A 23,454-nucleotide genomic window follows, 5' to 3' on the forward strand; every position below is an offset into this window, starting at 1 on the left:
GAACAAGTATGTGTCACCAAAAGGGACCGCCAGCGGCTGACCTTCTTGCTCCTCTGCACACAGCTGTATCCAGCATGCTCCAAGGCCACAGCTCTGTGTTCCAGGCCTTGCTGGGAACCTTCTTCACCTGGGGGATGACGGCAGCCGGGGCAGCTCTCGTGTTCATATTCTCTAGTGGGCAGGTGAGTTGCCTTGCTTCGGTTCTAGAAGTTTGTGGGGACTCTTAGCAAGCTCTGAAACCACTCCACTCCACATAGCAGGTGCAGACTCTTTAATGCCACTGGCCACACCTCCGGGCTGTGGGCGATGTCTGGTCTCTGTCCTCTTATTTTCTCCCCTCTCCCTTCCAGGCCCAGAGAGCAGGTGTGTGCAGCTGCAGACACGGTCACGTGGTGCTGGCTTCTCCCCTCCTGACTCGGAGGGAGTGGGAAGTGAGAAGCCCAGTTACTGAGCCTCCTTTAGCCCTCTGCCTGGTTTCTATCTCCCATCTTGTTTCTTTCAGGCCTGGTGCGGCGGTAATGTCCGCACCTGAAGAAGAGCAATAGGCTTTGGACGAACTGTCCTGGCCTCTGGGCTTGCGTTAGCTGGGATGATTAAGAGACCTTGGGGGAAGGGAAGGGTGTCTGTCCCAGTCTCCGGGGCTCTTCATTCCTCCCCCACCCCTGGTAGGATGAATACGCACAGACCTGCCTCTCCATGTCCCTATAGACCCCCACACCTGTGCACCCCACCCCACACATACTCCACATGTCCCCTCAGTACCCTCACTCAACCCATCCCCCATGCACCCCATATCCTCCCACCCCTACATCTCTCCCTCCCCCATATCCTATACTCCTACACACTGCGTGCATACTTCCATACCCTCCTTACTCCCACCCCCACACATACCCCCCCACCGTACATCACACACACCCTCACATACCCCACACATATCTCACCCCCCCACATTCCACACCCACACTCACCCCTCCAGCACCTACACTCACTACTCACATCCCCCATAGCCTCTGCCCCCCCAGCCCTGACCCCCTCCTTCACTGACATTCCACATACCCCACCCCTCTCTTCCACAATCCCCGCCCACCTCGTATGCCTACAATTCCTTTCTTTTCTCCAGCCTTGACCCCCTCAGTCCATAGGCCTGGAGGAATCCATCACTCTCTTGATGAATGCAAAGTCCCTACCTTGTTCAGCCCGAAGCCTTAGAAAGGGTGGGCGTGGTCAGTGAGTAAGTGATTTAAGATCTATTTAAACGTGCTGGGAGGCGGATCTGGAAAGTAAAACATGTCGAGGAAGTTGGCACACCAGGCACTCTTGTTCGAGACCGGTAAAGCAGGTGTTGATGTTGGCGATGAGATCCGGCCGCCCCACTGCTCTCCTGCCTCATCTCCTCCCTGGGAGGGTCGGAGCCTGTCAGAGGCTTGGGACTCAAGACTTACAACCCCGAATCCCAGGTTACTGTTGACAGGGAGTGAAAAGTTTTGAAAGCCAGTCCCTGAATGCGACACACCCGGGAGCTGGAGGAGAGGGCACTAGGTTCTCTCACTCTCCTCCTTCAAGACTGCCATGCCACGTTTTCAGGGGTCCCGTCCTTGCGCCCTTCTGGGGCAGAGCAGCCCATGTTTCCTCTTCACCAGTTTCTTTTGAGTGAGAAGGAACCATCTGAATCTCCATAGCTGGGGTCTAGCTGGCCAGGCTGGCTGTGGAGGTCTGAGTTAAATGGAGCACAGTGGTGAGTGGAACTTGTAGCCCTGTGCGGCCCTGGCCCGAGCTCTGGATGCTCTTCAGGGGAGAGGCCATTACAGAGGGGCCCTCTTCTGCTTTGGAGCTGCAGAGCCCCGCCATTTGCCTCGTGTTTGGGTAACCACCCAGGCTAGCAGGAGGAATTGCTAAGACCTTTTTCTGTGTGGAAGCGTCGAGGGGATTCCCAAGACCACCCACAACGTTCAGTGATTCAGTAGAATGACTCATGGGACCCAGCATATAGTTGTACTCATGGCTAAGGTTTATTACAGAGAAAGGACCTAATATAGGATCAGCTAGGGAAGGGCACAGGTGGAGTCTGGAGAAGTCTGTGCGCGGACTTCTGATGCCTCCTCCCTCCTGGGAGGAGGCACATTGAGAATGCTCCTCTGCCCAGCATCAAATGCGGTAACGTGTGTGGTGTGTCTGCCCGTTAGAGACTCAGCCCCTGAGGTTTTTATTGGAGGCCGGCCACATAGGCATTCTATGCTGGGCTGGTACCCAAATTCCAGACTCCCAGAAGGCAAGCAGGTGTCTGCCCAAGTCACCGTGTTTGTGAAATAGTCTAGGCCTAGTCACCCACCCTTACCAGATGGGCAATGGGGGCAGCAGTTCAATGCCAGGTTCCCAGAAGCCGGCCAAGGGTCAACCTTGCCATCAGGACCTTCTAAAGACAGCAGGCTCGGGTGGGCTGTGTTAACCCTTTCTGCACAGGAGGTGGGTGTGCGAAGTGGGAAGGGGCACGGCTTGGGGAGACAAAGGCCACCATAGACGTGAGCTCACAGGTGTGCGCTCTATCCCCCTGAGCAAACCTTGGTTTTCACCTGCCTGAAATGGGGGCTGTGGTGAGGATCATTTGGGATAGCAAGACACTCAGCCATCTGCCCTCCGCTATTATCAACATTGGCTCACTTTCACTCAAAATTTGTTTACCTGATTTAAAAATTCATATTTTAATTGTAGGAAACATAAAATATGGAAAAGCTTAAAGACATAATAAAAAAGTTCCTGATCCCACTTCTCGGAAAACAAAACTGAACATGTTTGCTCAAATTTGTTCACTTGTATTTGAGTATACATAAGTATATACGTAAGTATATACATATCTATTTTATTTACATAATGGGGATTAAATTGTGTTTATAAAACACTACAGTGTTTTATAACCAGCTTTTCTTACTTGATGTCATAAGCATCCTCCTCTATCCCTAAATGGTTTTTTGATTACTTTGGTTACTTAAATAGCTCTATGATATCCTGTCACAAGGATGTACTGCAGTTTATTTAGCCATTCCCCAACTGTTGGACAATTAGGTTATGTTCTTTTTTGTGTTGCTTTTTTAGAAATAATCATGTGATGAACATAAATCTTTGAGCCCATATCTGATTAGTTCTTTGAGGTAAATGTCTAAAACTAGAATAACAGGTTTATTGACCTTAAACAGAGTATGATTTTTCTCCTCTCAGGATCCAGACGAATGCTGATAGAATGATTTTACCTGACTGCTTTATTCTATCTGTCTGATTTGATTAAATAACTTGGTTAGCCCAACTTAGCTTACGTCAAGGTATGCCTAGAGAAGAATGTCATTTGTACAGCTCCCTGGGGTCAAAACCTTCCATCCACCTGACAGCCACTCAGAGGTGCGAGGGGCCACCTGTGGCTGGAGGTGACTGACCTGGTGGCTCTAGCCACTGGCCTCACTGGGAGTCTTGGATCGGGGTGATCAGTGCCTCACCATGCCTGGAACATGTTCACGTGGCCATACCTCATGTCCCTAACTTAGGCTACTTCTTTAAAAAATTTTTAATGAAACGTAAGATGCACATAGAACAATGCACATTCCGTAAGTGTACATCTTGGTGATTTTTCACAAGTGCCTATGAAACTAGTATTCAGATCAAGAACTAGAGGAGGACCAGCCCCTCAGTGGCCCTTTCAGGCTCCCTTCCATCACCCCAACCTCCGCTCCAGGGGCTCTCCCTCGCCTGGAGTCTGACAGCAGAGATTGGCTTTCCCAGTTTTTGTATAGTATCTAGATGGAGTAATCGTATAGTGTGTGCTCTTCTGTGTCTGGCTGATTTCACCCTGTTCGTTTTGCAGTTTACTGAATGCCCCCAGCTGGTGGTGAGCTTCATGTATATCTAACTCTCTCGTGTATGTGTTCTCATTGCCATGTGCTATTCTTTGTGTGACTACATCCTGATTGATGCATTCATGTCCATTCTACTGTTGGTGGGCTTTTGGGTTGTTTCTAGTCTTTGGCTCTCACGAACACTGCTTTTCAGAGCATTTCTCTGCCTGTGTTTGGTGAATCCAGGCATGCATTTCCATTAGGTGGTTACTCAGGAGGGGCCCTGCTGGGTCATGGGGTATGCATGTGTTTACGTCTGGTGGATGCTGCCACTTAGTTTTCCAAAGTGGCTGTGCCAGTTTACACCCCCACCTGCAGTGTGGGAGGCTTTTGGTTGGCCTGCATGCTCCTCTCCAACACTTGTCAAGTTCTATCTTTTAGGCCAGCTACTTAGTAAAGGTTTATAGTCAACATTCATAGGGAGAGCTGAGTAAGAGGCAACACACCGGCCAGTAGAAGCCAAGCATCAGACAGAAAGAATAGTCTGATTGGCTGTGGGAAGGATGGGAGGTTTTAAAAAACTTTTTTCTTCTAGTTCTTGGCCCATTTTGTAAAGGCTCTGGTCCAGCTTTCCAGACAGGTTCACAAACTCCAGCGTGGGCCAGTCTTTATTCATGTGGTTCTCTTAGGTGTTATGGTTTCCTCTTGTCCCAGGAAACATCCTTTAGAAACTGAAACATCTTGTTTTCATTTTCAGAGGCGGATCTTAGATGGAAGTCTTGGCTTTGCTGCGGGGGTAAGTAGCACGCGGTAGGAGGATAAACGGAGATGTGTTTCTTCTAACATTTCTCTGCCAGGCGGTATTTCCAGTCTCTCCCCATGTGGCCTAGATACGTCTCTGTAACCTGCAGGTGCTACCGGCCCCTCTGATCACCGACCCTGTTTGTTTCCAGCGTGTGGAATGCCCAGTGAAAGAGGCTCGTTGGGCAGCTGTTTGAGAATTGGTGAAATAAGATAATATTTAGGAAGGCCCAGCACAGGGCTTTGTCGGCACAAATTAAATATTCTCTTTCTCTCTTCCTCTCCCCCCTTAAGAGACCTTTTATTGTAGACATTTTCAAACATGTAAACAAGTGGAGAGAATCCTATGATGCACCCCAGGTACCCGCACCCAGCTTCAACCATTATGTCAATGATCCTAATCTCGTTTTATCTGTCTTCCCCCAGCCTTCTTGGAAGGGTGGACTATTTTGTAAAAGCAAATCCCAGACATCATGTAATTTCACCTGTAAATTCAATATATATCTCTGAATGACTTTATTTTTTTTTTTAAACAAAATCACCGTGGCATTATCACACCTACCAAAATTAATAATAAGTCCTTATTGTAATCCAACACCCAGTCCACAGTCACATTTCCTCTCTTTTTTTCAGAAGGGTCTTCTAAAATTGTTTTGTTAGAATCAGGATCCAAACAAGATTTTCATATTGAATTTGTTTGTTATACCTTTAAATTCTCTTTTATTCTTTAACAGTCCCACTTTTTCCCCCCACACTAGTAATTTGTTAGAGGAACTGGATCATTTGTCTGTGGAATGACCCACTAACCACTGGGCACAAATCCTTTAGCAGTTCAGATAGTGTCCCATCCTTTGAATGTGGACCTAATCAAATTGTTAGCAGAGAGATCCTTAAAAGTAAGTTTCCATGATGGACCGCTCTGAGATTGGAGCCTGTAACTTGGAAAGAGTTCACAGAACACAGGGCCGGCCCAGTGGCACAGCGGTTAAGTTTGCATGTTCCGCTTCTTGGTGGCCCGGGGTTCGACCACTTGGCAAAAGCCATGCTGTGGTAGGCATCCCACGTATAAAGTAGAGGAAGATGGGCATGGATGTTAGCTCAGGGCCAGTCTTCCTCAGCAAAAAGAGGAGGATTGGCAGTAGTTAGCTCAGGGCTAAGCTTCCTCAAAAAAAAACAATGACAATCTTATAACAAAATATCTATTTTTTCCATCTTCTTTACGTGAACACATTTTCTCTTTGCTTATGTTAAAAAAAGAAAAAGCCAAGAACAGAAATAAAATTGATGCATAACCCTGTCTTATTCTAGCAATGACTACTTAGTATTTATCCATGGATATATGAATGAATTGAAAAAACAAGAAAAAAGCCTTGGGGCTGGTCCCGTAGCTGAGTGGTTAAGTATGCTCTCAGTTTGGTGGCCCGCGGTATCACTGGTTTGGATCCCAGGCGCCGACGTGAGACCGCCATCAAGCCATGCTGAGGTGGCGTCCCACATGGCACAACCAGAGGCACTCACAGCTAAAATATACAACTATGTACTGGGGCACTTTGGGGAGAAGAAGAAGAAAAGAAAAAAAGACTGGCCACAGATGTTAACTCAGGTGCCAATCTTTAAAAAAAAAGAAAAAAAAGAGGAAGAAAGCCTCATTTATAAAAATACACATTTCCAGGAATCTTTTACTTTTTGACGTTCAATTATCATAAAACAGTGTATTCTATTTTTGTTGTTATGAATCCGTTCTCTGCTGCTAACAGTTGTAATGGTAACTCCACCCGGGAAATTGTCATTTAAGCAGTTAGAGCCCTTGACCCACAGGAGATTTTAAAAATTAAATTGAAGTGTATGTAGATACTCGTATTGCGGGGAGGGATGATAAAGAAATCAATAATAGACTTGCTCGGATAAAGCGTGAGTTGCTCTAGGATCAAAGTCTGTGGGGAAGTAGGGCTGAAATACAAGTCCGGGGGAAAAAGGAATGGTGCGAATTTCTTGGCTTTTGACGAAGAGCTTGCTTGTGCGTTTTTGTGCGTCTAGAATATAACCCGGGAACAGAGAATGGTTCACGTAACAGGCAGCTTAGTTTATATGTATTTTTCAGCGGAGAATGATCGGAGTCAAATCCCTATGCTGCTTAGATCCCCGTGGGTACGTTTAAATGGCTGATGGAACAGTTTTATTTAAACCTGTCGATATTTGTATGCCAGAAATGGTATCTTTTGCAACTTGTTAAACTTAAGATGAAAACATTTTAAATGTCAATTTCAAAATGACTGTCAGGGTCGGGGGAGGCACCTAGTTTTTCAGAATTCTTAGCAGGGCGCACAGACAGAAAGTTTGAAGAACTCTGTTCCGTTCTGTCTTACTGCTTTGGACCCGGGACTTGGGTATTCTCTTCTCGTTTACTCTTTGAGGGCAAAGGCCGCTGTGAGATTTACATAGCAAAAGACAAAAAGCAAAATAAAACAAGAAAGGAAACCAACAGATGAAACAGATCGACTATAATGGTCTTCAAGACATGTAAGAGTAAATTTGGGAGCATTAATAACATGACAGTGGAAGGTGTAATTTCCTTAAAAAATATCATTAGACCAGTGTATTATTGTGTTCACTTAATTCTGGGGATCTAAAGTTGTTTTTTAAAGATTGGCACCTGAGCTAACAACTGTTGCCAGTTTTTTTTTTTCTGCCCATATCCCCCTAGCACATAGTTGTATATTTTTAGTTGTGGGTCCTTCTAGTTGTGGCATGTGGGATGCTACCTCAGCATGGCCTGACGAGTGATGCCATGTCAGCACCCAGGATCCGAACCAGCGAAACCCTGGGCTGCCAAAGCAGAGTGCACAAACTGAACCACTCGGCCACGGGGCCGACCCCTAAAATAATTTTACTTCTGATTTTAAAAATAGTGGGTACTAAAAAAGAGATTCTAAAAGTTATTTATCAGAACATAAGTCATTTACTTTTTTGAAGGTGACCTTGAATCTGAGCTAGTTGCACAAAGGAAGCCCTGCCGATCACCAGATGAACAGAGGAGAGGGAAAGGATGATGTGGGGACAGGTGGGGAGATTTCAGTCGTGTTGGTGCCTAGAAGTGGATGCTCATAAACGCCTCCCCAAACTAGGGACAAGCAAGAGAGCCCTGGTGGCCTGAGCTGTAATAATTGCTGGTACTTATCCTGGAATGGTTTATATTTAATATGGACAACCTGCTGGCTAGGGCAGTCATTCTCAACCAGGGGCCATTTTGCCCCCCAGGGGATGTTTGGCATGTTTGGTTGTCACAACTGGTATCTAGTGACTAGAGGCCAGGGATACTGCTCAACATCCTATGATGCACAGGACAGGCCCACTCACAACAAAGAGTTATCTGGCCCAAAGTGTCAGTGGTGCCAGGGCTGAGAAATCCTGGTCTAGAGCATTTTGATATATCATCTCTAGTGACAGAGTGGAATGTGTAAAAATTCAGATGTATCTAAAGTTAGAAAAAAAAGTCCCCTTGCTTCCCAGAGGTCCCCACCATTAACTCTGAGTGTGTGTGTCCTTGGAGAACTGTATTATGCACATACAAAGTGTTGGGACAGTTAAATGTGCCAGAATGCCTGGTATTATAAAGGCTTTGCTTCCTCAACACAGCTCTGAGATGCTTTGAATAAATGTCTTGAAAAAGGGAAAATTGTCCGTCAGTCAGTTGGCTGGGGTCCCGTGGTGCCTTGCCCAGATGTAACGTGGTTTTACGATCAGCTGTGCATCCATATATGTGTGTGTTGTATGCGCGTTGAAGTACGTGTCCGATAGAATGCAGCAGTGATGTATTTATGCGATATGTCATTGTGCACCGAAACAGGTGTTTCTGTAAGAGATTCCTGGGACACAGGACAAATGTATTGTAAACGTGTTGAGCAATATGTTTTGCAGGTGTTTTTCCTCATTAGCGGAGCCTTGGAAGTGTTAATCAGTTCTCCTTAAACGACTCCTCCTGGAATCTATTTGCCTATTTTTCTCCTGACTCTAAATCACTCTCGAGTCTCCAGTAATCGTTGTCTTTCTCCTCTCACCACCCTTGTCTGGCTTTAATTTTTGCCTGAGGCATGAACTTAATGGAGAATAAATATTACTATTAAAAAAAAAAGCATAGTCATTATTCACTGTTAGAATCCTAGAGAAATACAACTTTAAAGCTGGGAAAGATTTTAGATGGTTATAATAGCTAATATTTATTGAGTCCTTAGAGTATCCAAGGTGCTCTTTCAAGCATTTTTGTGTAGGTCATCTCATTTAATTTTCATAACAGCTCTATGAGCTATGGACCAGGGACTGTGGTTCACGCCCACTTTACAGGTGAGGAAACTGAGGCACAGCGAGTATCAGTAAGTTGTTCAGGATGACACAGTGGACAGAACTGGGATCTGAACCCACAGTCTGACTGTAGCACTCCCACTCAGAAACCACAATGCCTTCCAGCTGATGTGTGGTCCAGCTGCCTCTATTTACAGACAGGAAACAAATCCAGAGAGAGAGTAAACGACTTATCCAGGATGGCAAATTGCTAGATGAGGACAGAGCTAGGACCAAACCCAGATGCGAAGCCAGGGGCTGCCAGCATTTGGCTGCGTGACCTTGGGCAAGCTCCTTAGTCTGCCTGGACCTCAGTTGACTCTGTTGAGAGCTGAGGACATTGGACTGGATGATTCTTTAAGAGCTTCTTGGATCTCCACATTTAAAGAGGTGAGTTCCCGCACATCCTTTTGCTCTAAGGCGATTGTGGAGTGTTGCAGTTTGCTTTCGGTTCACCTGTCCGCCTCCTCACCTCTTCAATGGCAACTTTAAACATGTAATTGAGTATCTTTTCATCCAAGTGAGAAAGCAGTCATTGTCCCAAAAGATAAACGTTGAAATGAATTTGAAGAGGCTGAAGCCTTGAGGGTCACCATTTTAATTTTCTGTGCTCTGGTTCTGATGTCTCTTTGGTGAGGCTTGAACTAACTAGGAATCTCTAAATCAATGTACATTCTCTCTCACAGAAGGAGCACTTGTGTGGAATAAAAATGACCGTGAAACTGAGGAAGAGAAAGACAGCCTACCAATTGAGAAGCTTACTTGTAGGCATGAAAAGGCAATTTAATATCTATTATTTAATCCCACAGGGAGCTGGTTTCTTATGCAAGACATAATTTTCTTGAGGAGATTTTGGCTGAGTCTGCTTTTGTGCAGTAAGTGGGGAATAATGTTTTCTCCGAATAACTGGCTCGCTGTTGGAAGTTAATGATGCTCTCCAATGATGGCCGCTGTCTGGAGGGATGCCGTGGAGAAATGCATAGGAAGAAATGGACTTAAATTGTATCTGGGGGATATTTCAGCCAGATCCATTGGAAAGGTTTATTCTAGAGTGAATAGCAGGGAGAGAAAAGCGAGGGTGGGGGACAGCCCTTGAATTGGGTCTTCAGAAATCCTGGCTTTTCTACTTGTGGCTTTACAGATCCTGGATTGGGAGGTAATAATTGCTTCCCAGTAACCTTTTCTCCTTCTTAATGCCTGAAAGGAGAGAAGCTCAATATGTCCTAATGGAAATTTTTCAATGTGAGGTTTGGCCCACACTGTAATGGCCTGGGCCACAGTCAAAGTACCGCCAGACGGTGTGAAAGGGGCATGTTAACTGGCTCTGATGAGGTTCCTGCAAAGATCATTGCCCTCCGTTTCTCTGAGCCAGGACTTTCCTCTTTATGAGGGTAAGAGAAACACAGGGACCCCAGATGGCCTCCCAGGAATGTTGGACGTACTTGGACCTAGAGCAGATCCTACCCCAGCATCACTTTGACTGGACAGATCACCGTAGAAGTTTCAGGGCAATTGTCCAAAGTGGAGCTCCTCTCTTAAATTTGCTTTTCCAAGATTCTGGGAGCTGGGGAGCCCCAGGGCCTCCTAGATTCTACTCTCTGCAGGTTTCCTTGTTCTGCACTGGGGTGCAATGACCAGGGAGGTGATGCTTGTCTATTTTAGGGCTAAGGCTGCCCTTTAGCTGGGTGCTCAGTAGAGAAGTGAGGAGGTATACCAGGACTGGCTTGGTGGGACTTTGAGCCACCTGCCTCAGGGGTCTCTCTTGGCAAGCTATATGTGGCACGGTGCATGAAAAAGATGTGGGGAAGGGCCCTTCTCTAAGCATGACTATTCACAGCCTTGCTCCAGGGGTCTTGGCACAGTCATTAACGGGCACTTGCCACCTCTGCCACCTTTGCTTCCTGCGTATCGATTCTGCAAGACACCGAGACTCCAAACTCTCATCATCGAGGGATTGGGACCCTTAAGGTTTGTGTGATGAGGCATTTTATTTTTAAAGGTCTCAAATGGCCCGTTTCCAGCGGGAAACCGTCTGTGTCTCAGCTTGGGTGAATGTTCTCAAACCGTGCCTGGCCCAGGCAGGAGATGCTGAGCTTATCATGAGAGACGAGGCTGATTTTTGACCTGGCGCTCCTGGCGCCCAAACGGTAGTGGTTCTTGTGAGCTCGAGGACGATGTGATGACAGCTCTGTCCCCTGGTCCTCCCCTCATCCTGTGCACCCTGGGCCAGCAAGATGAGGACCCTCCTTCCTAGCGCATCCTGCCTCCTGACTCTACGTTGGGAGGAAAGCAAAGTCTCGCTGCAGGAAGAGCGGGTGGCGAGGTGAGGGAGGAAGAAGGGAGAAAGAGGAGAAAAGCACTCAGGAAGGAAACAGGTTATTATTTTTGTTCTTGTATTTTTTTCTTTTCAATTTCATGCTTCAGATTTCCAGTGTCATTATAGACAGTGTGGGGGAGGACATGATATATTACCTTTTCTCCACGGCCGATGGAAAGGAACGGCGTTTGTCTTGGTGGAAGAGCTCATGCGTATTCTTTGCCCCGCTGAGCATCTGGGGCAGGTGGTGTGGCCCTGAGGTCTGCCCAGGGCCCCCTGGATGGTCACTTCACTTGCCCGTCTCTCCCCATCCTCGCTCCTCTCCGTCCCCGCATGCATCCTCAGGCTACTTCCACTCTCGTGGCCTGGACATCCTGCTTCCCCCTTGTTCCCTCTGCCTTTCCTTCCAGCCCTGGGTCTACTCTATAGATAGGGCCGGGGCATTCTCCTTGGGGGTATCTGTTCCTCTTTGTTTGGGGGCACCTTTCCCTGTTCTCGTGAAGGAGAAGGTGAGAGTGTACGTGAGTGATGAGCAGGAGATTAAAAAAAAAGGCCTAGAGATTCAGTTTGAATAGTCAGATGTGAATTCTCCAAAGTCACAATAACTCTTACACATCTCTCTGTAGGAACAGGTAGATGTTTCATGGATATTTTAGATCTTAAAATAGGTCTTTTAAGATGATTGGCTCATTTTTCATTCATTCATTCATTCAGCAGTTAATCAGCCCCTGCTGCATTGCTGGCACTGTGCCAAGTGCTGGAGATTTGAAGAAGTGAAAGGAGACGGTCTCTGCCTTTAAGGAAGTTATGATCTAGTGGAGAGGCGGGCAACCACTGGTGGTCCAAATCCAGCCCACTACTTGTTTTTGTAAGTAAAGACTTATTGGAACCCAGCCATGCCCGTTTGTTGGCATATCGTCGGTGGCTGCTTTTGCATTACGCTGGCAGAGCTCAGGCGCTCCAGTAGGGCTCTTCCCTGCAAAGCCGAAAATATTTGCTGCCTGGCCCCTTACAGAACTTTGCTGACCCCTGATGTGGCTTATGGCAGGGTTTTCTGAGGCCTGGTGGCAGTGCAAGCAGCCTGAGCAGGACTGTGCTGGAGATCAGGATCATGGCTCTGTGCCGTGCAGGGCCGGGGCTGGAGGTCTCCAAATGCTCCCTGGAGTGTCTGGTGTTTTCCACTAGGTGATTTCCTGGGGACCTGGCTTTGTGTTGGGCCCCTCCCAAAGGGGCCCTGGCCTTTGCTTATGAAATTGATGCTACTGCTCCCCCTTCGCCCAGATGGGCCGTTGAAGAATCATCAGAGGTTGGCTTTGCAGTGAAGTATGATAAACTGTGTGGCCCCTTTTGCTCCATTCCCCTTGTCACATAAGGCATACTGTGTCAAGACAGATGGCCAAGGGCAAAAGTGTGCACTTTGAGATTGTGAAATAAAACTAGGTTCCCCAGTTCAAAGCAAACTGAAGTTCGCAGCTGTCATTAGCATCCGTGGTCTAGCAGAGTGAGCTAATTGGTCTAATGACCTTGGTAGTTCAGTTCCAAGGGGCTCTCTGGCTTTGGGGATGCCCCTTCATTTTGATTCAGCGGTTTGCCGCCCTGGCTGCGTGTCAGAATCATCTGGAGAGATCTAAAAAGCCCAGTGCCCCGGACACACCCTGGACTAACTACATCAGAATCTTGGGGGGTGGGATAAGGCTTCTGTAGTTTCTAGAGCTCCCAGGTGATTGAAACGTGCAGCCAAAGCTGAGAATCCCTGTTCTGATGGAGGCTACGGTTTAATGAAGGATGGGCTGGCGTTCGGGAAAAGCAGCCTCCCTCCAAAGACTCTCTGCAGCTGTGGGGCCAAGAATCCGACGGAGCCAATATGTCGGGTTGGGGTCATGGCTGGAGGAGCACTGGACGTGGAGGCTGGGGCCTTAGAACTTGGTGGGGGGAGCCCAGGGAGGGTTCTGCTGCCTGTCTGTTGTAGGCTCTATGGCAGTCCCCCATGTACTTGGCAGTTGCCTTGGCTCCCAAGTCTGACTGATTTTAAGACCAGCCTGGGGTGGGAGCAGGGCAGTTGTACTCTCAGATGTGTTTTCCACTGGGTCAGGGGACGTTGGTCAGCTGCTAGCTGGGAACTCAGGCTCTTCCTCTGGGCTCCCTGGCCCTGGCTAAAGAAAGATGGGAGGCAGGCTCTTTACTGCTCGGAGAACTTGAGCTTGAATTGAAATTCAACCTGATGCACAGTCCTCATTGGATCACATACTGTGTCTGAAAAACCTCAAGACTGGCCAGAACTTCTGGGAGTCATCTCAGGCATCCCTCTGCCATCAGACAGGGAAACGTTTCACTGAATCCAGACAGATGGTGGGAGTGTAGCTTGTTCCTAAAGACTTTTCTGAAGCAAGACTTTACACTATATATATATATATATTTTTGTAAATTAATTGAGTGTTTAGCTAGCTTGTTAGAAACTAATCTAAATGTCTTCTGCTGCAATTTAAATAGTAGAGAGTAGCTGACATCATTTCTCGTAGGCATCTTAGTACAAATCACATTAAAAAGCGTTTATTGAGTGTCAGTTCTTTTGAAAGATACTCTGCAAGGGATCAAAGTTAAACTTGGTTAAGTTTTGTCCTTTAGCCTTTGCATGAGAAGACCAAATCTATACACATCATTAACACAAGTGCTTTGTGCAGAGGCTGCCGTTGGACTGCACATTCTTGCTTTTCAGCAGTGGCTTGCTCACAAGAAGGGACAAGAGCCAGAAACCAAAGCTTTGTCAAGGGCCTGTGCGATTCAGGAATGGCTCAGATGTGTTCTGTTTGCAGAATAGCCATTTATTTTCTTCTTTGGACAGCACCTGCCCAGAATGTGGGAGCAGGGAGAGAATTGTTTTCAGGCCAATCCATCAACCATTTAGTGAGACCTACTATGTGCAAAGCATCGTGGGGAGTATGCAAAGGAGCAGGATAGAATCCCTCCCCTCAAGGGGCTTTAGGTGGGCCAGGGAAGAGAAGTCACATTCACCTGTAATCATGAGACAGGTCAGTGTGTGGTTGTAGGAAGGTAATGGACAAGGGGTGGTGGGAACCCAGAAGCTGGGAGGTTACATGTAGTTGGGGAATGAGATCTTGTTCATGGATGAAGCTCAGGTTGGACGGTAGGTAGAGTTTGGGGGTGGGGAGGGTGCAGAGGAAAGAACTGAAGTATAGGCAGAAGGAACAGCAACTTGGAAGCATAAGAGTGGGGAATACAGGGCTGTTGAAGGAACGGCGGTTGGTCTGGTTGGGAGGTGATGCCAGAGGGGCCGGTTGGGGCCTGGATGTGCATAGCCTGGGGTCCCGTGGAAGAGAGTTGGTGCTGTGTTCTCCAGATTGGTGGGGAGACCTTGGAGGTTTTTGAGAGGGGACATGATGAGAGATGTACTTTCAGGCCGTGCGTTCTCTTGGTAGCAGGGAGCGTGCCGGGGGAGGCTGGCAGTGGAGAGGTAGGTTGGAGGCCGTTGCATCACCTTAGTGATGTCTTGACTCATTAGAGGGCTTGACTTCAGGCAAAGGCAGAGGAATTAGATGGGAGAGAGCAAAGGACACTCCCACTGGAGAGCTGAGAGGACTCGGCAGTCCTTTGATTGTGAAGGTAGCCTAAGAGGGGTCAGGCTGTCACAGGTGCTGTGTTCCTGGAGCTACTTCCCCTGGGGCTGTTGGAGAATTTGGGCATCACCCATCCTGGCTTGTGGGCTAAGGGACTTTACTAGAAACAAGGAGGCGGCAGGTTGGTGGGGGGGGGGGGTGGGGAGGGTGCGGGGGGAGGTCTCTTAAGTTTACATCAAGCCTTTCTCATTTGAGTGGGTTTGTCCTTTGGAATCTGTGTGTCGGGGTGGTCTCCATGGCAACCAGACACCCACAGCTAGTTGTCCTGATGGTGATGTTTCCTGCTGCTCTGTTTATGATTAGGTTTGACTGAGAGTAACTGAGACTTAAAAAATAGTGGCTTAAACTACAAAAAACTCCTCTCCGGTAGAAGAAATCCAGAGAGCATGGCTGGGAAAGTAGGCCAATGGAATCACCAGGGATCTAGATTCCTTTTTTTGCTCATTGCTTTGCCCCAGTGGGGAGCCTTTGTCTTTCTGGCCCAAAGTAGCTGCTAGAGCTTGGGTCATCACATCTGCCTTACAGGCAGCGAAATGGCAAGAAGGAGAGAGATTCCTTGCGAGTCCTGCATGACAGCTCCACTTACCTCTCTTGGCCAGAACGTATTCATATGACCTCATCTAGCTGTAAGGAAGGCTAGCATGCATGGCCTTTTAGCTCTCCTGCAATGCACCCAACTAAACCTTGGTATTCTGTTACCGAAGGAGAGGGGAGAATGGAACCTGGACTAGGCCATTAGCACTCTTGGCTGCACAACCTGTGCAGAGAGAGCTTTGAGCCCTAATGCTCTTATTGATTTACCTTCTCTGTGTACCTTTCATAGATGCCATTTTTCAAATGAGTTGTGTTATTTCTTTCTTTAACTAGTTTCTTTAAAAATGGAGGAGTAATACATGAACCTGGTAAGAAATTCAAATAGTACAAAGGGTATACAGTAAAAAATAAGTCCCTCCATCTCTTTGTATCAGCCAGGGTTTGGGGGGTCCTGAATGATGGAAAACCTAACTCAGATTGGCATGAGAAAGGAACGTGTTGGCCCATGCAATGAAAATATCCAGGCGTAGAACTGGCCTCAGATACCCCTACACTCTGTGGATCAAAGGACGGCAGCGGGACCTGGGTTTCTCCATCTCCTGGCCCTGCCTTTCTCTGTGTGGCTCCACTTTCGGATACTCTGTCCACCTCCCCTCAGGGTCAAGTCCAGAGGAAGAAGTCTTTCTTCGACAGCTAAAACAGTCTTGGAACTGAGGTTCATGGGCAAGGAGTAACTGGCCTGACTTGGGTCATGTGCTCGTCCCTGAACAGCAACCCCTGTGGCCACAGAGATGTACTGTGTTAATTGGCCAGGCCTGGGCCACCTGCCTCCTCCTCCCCCCATTAGATAAAAAATAGAGACTAAGAATCACTAATAATGGGGGGAGAGATGGCCCCTCTGAGCAAAATTGAGATATTGTTGCTAAAGTGGGGGTAATGGATGTTGGGTAGCCAACATGCAGCCAATGTGCCCCACACTCCTCAAGATGCAGCACGTGTCCCCCACACTCCTGTGTCAGTTAGAACCCACCCAAACTTAGTGGCTTAAGTCAGCAACAGTCTGTTCTTTCTCGTGATTCTTGGTGTCTTAGCTCAGCTGGCTGGTTCTTCGGGTCTTGCCTGGGGTCACTCATGAGGCTTTGGGCATCTGGCAGCTCAACTAAGCTGGAGGGAGTAAGAGGGTCTCACTCACAGGCCTGGGGTCTTGGTGCTGTCTGGGCCTTTGTCCACACGGTGGCTCCTGGGTCAGTGGTGCAGTGCAGGCTTCCTTACGTGATGGGGGAAGTGTTCCGAGAAGGTGCAGGTGGAATCTGCGAGGACTCTGGAGGCCTAGACTCTGGAGCTTACACAGGGTCACTTCTGTCATGTTGTATTGGCCAAAGCAAGGTGCAAGAACCACCCAGTTTCAGTGGGTGGGGAAACGCTCTCTAGATCTTGGTGGGAGGAGTCTGCAAAATGTCCTGGCTCTGCTCTAACATCTTCCACCTCCCCTTGCAGGTGAGGCCTGTTGACAGCCTGTCTTTCCAGAATCAATATTCCTTTCCTGTCGCCTAGTGCCTGCCGTTTCCCACCATCACTGGACCCCTACCATGGGTCTCCCTTTGTCTTGTTTTCTCCATCCTGCCTCTCAGCTTCTGTTTGGGCACCACCTTGCACCCAGTGAGAGGAAATGCTGGCTTCCCAAGTTTCCATGCAGTTTGCTAACTTAAAAACGCAAGGAAGAAATCTGAAGACCCAGTGAAGCTTAATTTGTTCTCTGTACGCAGCAGAGAAGCAAAACCTTTATGAACCCAGATTAGTCATAGGTCTTCTAGTCTCCTGAGAGGAAAGAGTTTGGGCTAAATTCTTCTCAGTACGAGGGCTGTGTTGTTGTGGAAGCAAGAATCAGGTACTGGGTGAGGTGGCATTTGGTGGCTAACAGTCACACAATCTCCCCGGAGACTTTTCATGCGGAGGATGATGCGGGGTCAGTGAGCTGAGGAGTTGAAAGAAAGATTTCTTGGACTCTCAAGATCTGGCGGTAGTGCTCTTTTATTTAGAGAATAGTGTGCAATAGCATGGGGACAGGACCCATGGGCAGTCAGAGCTGCTGCTGGCATGGGAAGCTGCCACTGCAAACATGGGGGGAGAGTAAAGCTAAATTTAAGGCATAGGTATGTGAGTTATCTCTTTACAAGACAAAGGAAAGAATATGTAAAAAAGTTGTTAACATGATATCGGTGCCAGTAGGGTTCTGGTTATTGGGTGGTCCTATAACTTTTAGATAAGAATCAAACTGGATTAAGTAAATGGCAGAAGCCACCGCTTAAATATTATCTTCAGCTAAAGACAAAGGAGGATGTTGGGGAGAGGGGTCAGTTACATGAGGTTGCCAGACAGTAAACAACTTAAGTTCTTGCCTTTGGCATTGATTAAGAGTTTCTAGAGATAAGGTGATCCCCCTTCTTCAAGGCACAGAGAGGGAGGCGTCTTTACAGATGGAGATTTCCCTTACAAATGTAAATGTTTCCCAACAAAGGGCAAGCAAATTCCGCTCCTCAGAGTTGCTTTTATTAAAAGTAACCAGCCCCCTTCTCATCTGCAGTTTTAAAAGTAACCAGCCTGAAAATCCTCATCAGAGGACACACGGCCTCTTGAGAATAGCTGTGTCCAGGCTGTGGAATTGGAAGAGGCCTGGGAGAAATACCACGTTTTACATCCTGTGCTTCAGCATTGCCCGGTTTTGTTAACCTGCACCTATATTACTTTGATTTTTTTTTTTTAAGGGTCAGAAATTCCCTTTCACATTCAGGCGTCAATCTCCCCCGCTCTTTGCAGAAGAGTCTCCGTCTCATTTTATGAACGTACTTTATGGATATCAAGAGCATTATGCTGAGGGCAGAGTGATGGAGAGGAAGCCCGTCCTGGTGTTGCTTGGACGGGTGTGTGGGCAGAGCAGAGAGACAGCGCCAACCTGTGGTTTCTGTCTCCCCTAGGGCCCCCACAAGTGTGGTGAGAAACACAGAGACCATGGGGCTACAGTCGTGGGCTGGGAATCCTTGCTTGCCGCCTTTCCCGGGGCCTGGAGAGGTTTGTCAGCCTCAGGGTCAGGTGCAGGATGGAGCTGGGGCTTTCTTGGCCTCACTCCGTTCTTCCTCCCCCATGCCTCCTACCCCGAGGAAGGGGACCTCAGGAGTGCCTTGTCCCACTGAGGCCGCGAAGCAGAGCTCAGATCCCATGCAGTAGTGAAGAGAGTGTTTGGGCTCAGACAGGGAGTCCCGAGGCCTGGGTTGTATTTGTTGCTGAGCTGCTGGCGGGCCCTGTGATTAGCAGCAAGTCCATTAACCTCCAGGCATCTCCCGGCTCCGCAGACTTGAAATCCTTTCCCTCCTACCTTGTGCAAATGGTGGGAGGAAAAATCAAGTCATGACTGTTTAATGCCTTTGTGCCCTCCAGAGCAGAGGAGCGGAATATCATGGAGGCACACGTTTTAATAGCTGGCAAGGTGAGGCTGATCTTTGCTGTCGGGGTGCCCCACTTTTAATCCCATATCTGACTTTGGCTTTGGGGCTGTGAGCTGTTTCCCCAGACTTGATAAACAGCAAACAGGTAGAACCATCAGGCCCCGATGGGGATTCAGCTCCGTGAGCATTGTGCATCTGACACGCAAGTGAAGGGAAGGCTTCACACTTACCTGTGCACAGATTTTCTTTTCTTTCTTTCTTTCTTTTTTCTTTGGCTGTAGCGTTTCTTTGGAAATCTCTCTCCATTTCTGAAGCTCTGGTCTTCTTGTGAAGAAATCAACCACGACAGCCCTGGGGCTAAGTGAGTTAGTTCTCCGGGAGGGTGGAAAAATATATATCTGTTAAATGCATAAATAAGGGGAAAACAGATTACTATCGTATTTAAGGCAGAAGGAAGGGTCACAGAGTCATTGCCTCTTCATAAACTTTAAGTAGATTACCGATTAGAATTTGTGGAACACTTTGTAATTATGCATGAAGAGATCTGGGGGGTGGGGGGTGTCCATGAGCTGACTTCAGGGAGCACTTGCATCTTATGGCTTGTGAGTCCCAAATGTTATTATGTGACATTGGTTTATTGCTTCGTATTTTCCAAAGCACTTCCCCATCCATTACATCATCTGATTCTCACAGTAATCCTGTAGTTTGTAGGTTTTGTCATTTGCATATAATAGATGAAGGGTGTGCTGCATCCCATGCTGGGCTCCTTTGTCTGACCTGTCCATAGGATGCTTAGGGCAGAGGGGAAGAGAAGGGAGCCTTCTGGGGTCCTCCTGGTCTGCTCCCCACAGCCCCACCTCCACGGCCCCCTCATTCCTAGCCCAGGGTGTGTCAGGCACTGGGGATAAAACAGTAAACATAGCAAACAAAAATTCCTGCCCTTGTGGGACTGCTATTCTAGCAGAGAGAGTCACATGATAAACAGACTCTGCAATAAAACATATCATATGTCTGCCAGAGATAAGTGTGGTGGAGAATGATAAAGGAAAGGAAGAGGATAGAGAGTGCCCTGGCAGCGGTGGGAGTCATGAGTATTGCAATCTTAAAAAGAATAAATCAATAAAGGCTGACATAGGGGAGGCTCTCCATAATTTTTTTTTGATGTAGTGAATAAAGAAACAAATGCTCAAGTGGATGGAAGGATGGATGGCTAGATGGATGAAGGGATGGATATGGATGGAGGGATGGATGGATGGAAGAGGAAGGATAAATTCTCCCCTCTATAGATTTGTGCTTGCTTTGAGAGCCTTAGTGTGCCTAAATATTTTCACCCCCCTCCCACTTCCTTAATCAGTGGAGAGCATCTTAAGTGCGACTTGATCTCATGTAGCCCCTGGGGAAGGGGAGCCCCTCCCTGCTGGAGAGAATGAGCATCCTGCTGGTTTGGAACGGGAATGCTCCTGGAGCTGTGCAGGGTGAGTGGGGAAGTAAATTGCATGGGAGAGTTTGCCTGTCATTTACTCCAGCTTGGCCTTCTTGTTATGGACCTAGTTTCCAAAGCCCTGGGGTTTGCCAGCTCTGTCCCTCTGGGGGCCTGGTCCCTTCCAGATACTTGCCATTGAGAGTTTGCTCCTTAAGGAAATTTAGCGTCTCATTTTCCTCATCATAATCTACCAGCCCCCTCCAAGGTGGGACTGAGTACCCTTGACAAGCATCCGTAGCTCTCCATGCTTATTCTATATAGCACTTGTCTCTAGATCCTAATTGCCTGTTACTTCTCTTCTTCCTTCCCAGACTCGAAGCACCTAGAAGGCAGGGGCTGTCTTGTTCACTGTTGAGCGTTGGTCCCTAGTAAAGGGACTAGAACATAACTGGCACTCAAAAATATTTTTAAAATAAGTGTTGAATGAGTGTGGTGTGTGCATTAGGGGTTTTCTGGGTTTCGGGTTTGGCCGCCTTTAGGCCCAGCCCAGTTTCTCCAGGTCTTCTGTGTGCACTGACTGCCATCCCTGGAATATCAGAATGAAATCTCAAAGTAGACGGTGGGAAACCCTCCCCACTGAGTCTATGAGGAAGTCAGTCATTCTGATTCTCCCAGTGAAGGAAGAAACTCATTGAATATAAACTCATTACATCTCTGAAGCACTTTGAAGATTTCCCCACGATTTAATTATGATGAACTTCTCAGGATGTAGTCATGCCAGGAAAAATCTTAACCCATCAGCCATGTGGGATGAGCTAAGGGCAGGGGGCACTGGGCATCTCAAGGTTGAGCCTTTTTCCGGCGGACGTGTGCAGGTTAGGCTAATGAACTCTGGACTGGCCTTGTTTGGGTTTGATCCTGGTTTCTCTACTTACTAGTTGTGTGAGCATGGGCTAGTTACTTAACACTTTGTGAGCCCCAGTTTCCTCATCTGTAAAATGGGGATAATAGTATCGTTTCCCTTATAGGGTTGTTGTGCAGATGAAATGAGTAAGTGTATTTGAAGCACTTAGCACATGGGAAAAGCACAATACATCCTGATTATTATCTCTTATCGAGGGAGATGGGTGGAGGACACATGAGGAATCTGGCATTGATATAAGTATGTGAACTTAGTATTATGGCCCTGGATGTTACTAGCATCCATCTTATCCATCCTCAGTTAATAACCTTCTTCACACAAACTACGTCAAGCCTTCCTTCTCACAGCAGGATCTTCTATAATTTCTTTCTTTATATATAGTTTAAAAAAATGGGATCATATCACACATAATGTTTAAAAACATGTTCTTTCACTTAATATATTCTGAACATTTCCTTGATATTTTGGTGGTTGCATGGTACTCCATCACATGCATTAAGCGTATTATCTGTTTTCACCTTGACTGAGGCATAATTGAATGGACACTAAACTGCACCCATAGCCGTGATATTTTTCACTAGGGACTAATTGGACATTTGAGTTTGGCTCGATTTTTGGAATCATTGTTTATTTTTACAATAGGTGTATACATCGACGAAAAGCAAATGTTAATAAAGGGTTTATTTATAAAGGAAAAAACACCAGGCTTCTCCCTGCCTCCCGTGGCCCATCTCTTCTCTAGAAGTAGCCACTTTTGTCTGTTTCTTGAGAAATTTTCTCCCACATTTCTAAAGAAATACGTGCTGCAATTTCTTGGTTTGGAAACCAGCGTCCTTCAGTTGTGGTAAATGTTGTTTTATGTTCCTTTAATAGTTTCCTCCGCTGGTCTTCTCTTCTCTCTTGATTAGTCCTATTAGTTGGCTGTTGGACTTCCTGGACCTGGCCTCTCATTTTCCTCTCTTTTCTCTCTTTATTTTATAATCTCTTGGCTGGGTTGTTCCTCACGGTGGGAAATTTCATTGACTTTAACTCCATAAAAAGAGCAAATGTTTCTTTTTGTTGTTGTTTTCATAGTTTCGGCTTCTGAAAGCTCTTCCTTGTTCTCCCTGTTTATGTTTTTTTCTCCAGCATCCTGTCCTTTTTCGTGGATTTGTTCCATGCCTTCATCCCTCTTTGACATTAATGGTAGGTTTTTCTCTTTATCAATGCTGTCTCCCTGAAGTCCCAGGGTTTCCTTTGAGGTCCTTCCTTTTTCCTGTTTGGTTGTTTTCTCAGATCAGTTGCTCTCATAATAGTAAAAATAGAGACATGTAATATGCAGACGGAGTATCTAGCATTTATGTAGCGTTTAGGCCCGTTCTTGTACGGAGCATTTTCCCTGCATTATCACATTGGAACAACTCCAGGAGATAAGCACCACCTTGGGGACAGTGTGATGGTCAAGAGTAGGCACTCAGCAGCCACACTGGCTGGGACTGAATCTTGGCTCTGCTGCTTACTGGCTGTATGACTGTGTTTTGTTTTTTCAAGGAGGGTTGTTTTATTTATTTATTTACTTTTATTATTTTTTTTATTGTGGTAACATTGGTTTATAATGTTATATAAATTCCAGGTGCACATCATTATATTTCAGTTTTTGTGTAGATTACATCATGAGCACCCCCCAGAGACTGACTCCCATCCATCACCACACACATATGCGAATCACTCCTTTCACCCTCCTCCCTCCCACCCTCCCCTCTGGTACCCACCAATCCAATCTCTGTGTGTTTGTTTGTCATTGTTGTTTTCATCTTCTATTTATGAGTGAGATCATAGGGTATTTGACTTTCTCCCTCTGACTTATTCTGCTTAGCATAATACCCTCAAGGTGCACCCATGTTAAGGGAACCCTCATACACTGCTGGTGGGAGTGTAAACTGGTGCAGCCACTGTGAAAAATAGTGTGGAGAGTCCTCAAAAAATTAAGAATAGATCTACCATATGATCCAGCTATTCCATTGCTGGGTATTTATCCAAAGAACTTGAAAACACGAATACATAAAGATACACGCATCCCTATGTTCATCGCAGCATTATTCACAATAGCCAAGACTTAGAAGCAACTAGGTGCCCATCAAGGGACGAATGGATAAAGAAAATGTGGTGTGTATACACAATGGAATACTACTCAGCTATATGACTGTTAATTGCTTAACCTCTCTATGCCTGTTTCCCCCC

The 23,454-nt window shown here is 46.9% G+C and overlaps 1 protein-coding gene across 13 annotated transcripts in view; it reads left to right on the forward strand.

The window, feature by feature from the left end:
• The window catches only part of SLC39A11 (solute carrier family 39 member 11), a 352,142-nt gene that overhangs the window by 15,239 nt on the left and 313,449 nt on the right, over positions 1-23,454 (forward strand). For all 13 annotated transcript variants that reach the window (XM_070560113.1, XM_070560116.1, XM_070560114.1 and 10 more), the window contains 2 exons: positions 64-182; positions 4,579-4,617. In XM_070560113.1, coding sequence (XP_070416214.1) covers positions 75-182; positions 4,579-4,617 — 147 coding nt within the window. In that variant the 5' untranslated portion in view covers positions 64-74. The remainder of the gene's footprint in view (positions 1-63; positions 183-4,578; positions 4,618-23,454) is intronic.

Source organism: Equus przewalskii, chromosome 10, assembly GCF_037783145.1.
Source record: "Equus przewalskii isolate Varuska chromosome 10, EquPr2, whole genome shotgun sequence".
NCBI classification, from domain to species: domain Eukaryota; kingdom Metazoa; phylum Chordata; class Mammalia; order Perissodactyla; family Equidae; genus Equus; species Equus przewalskii.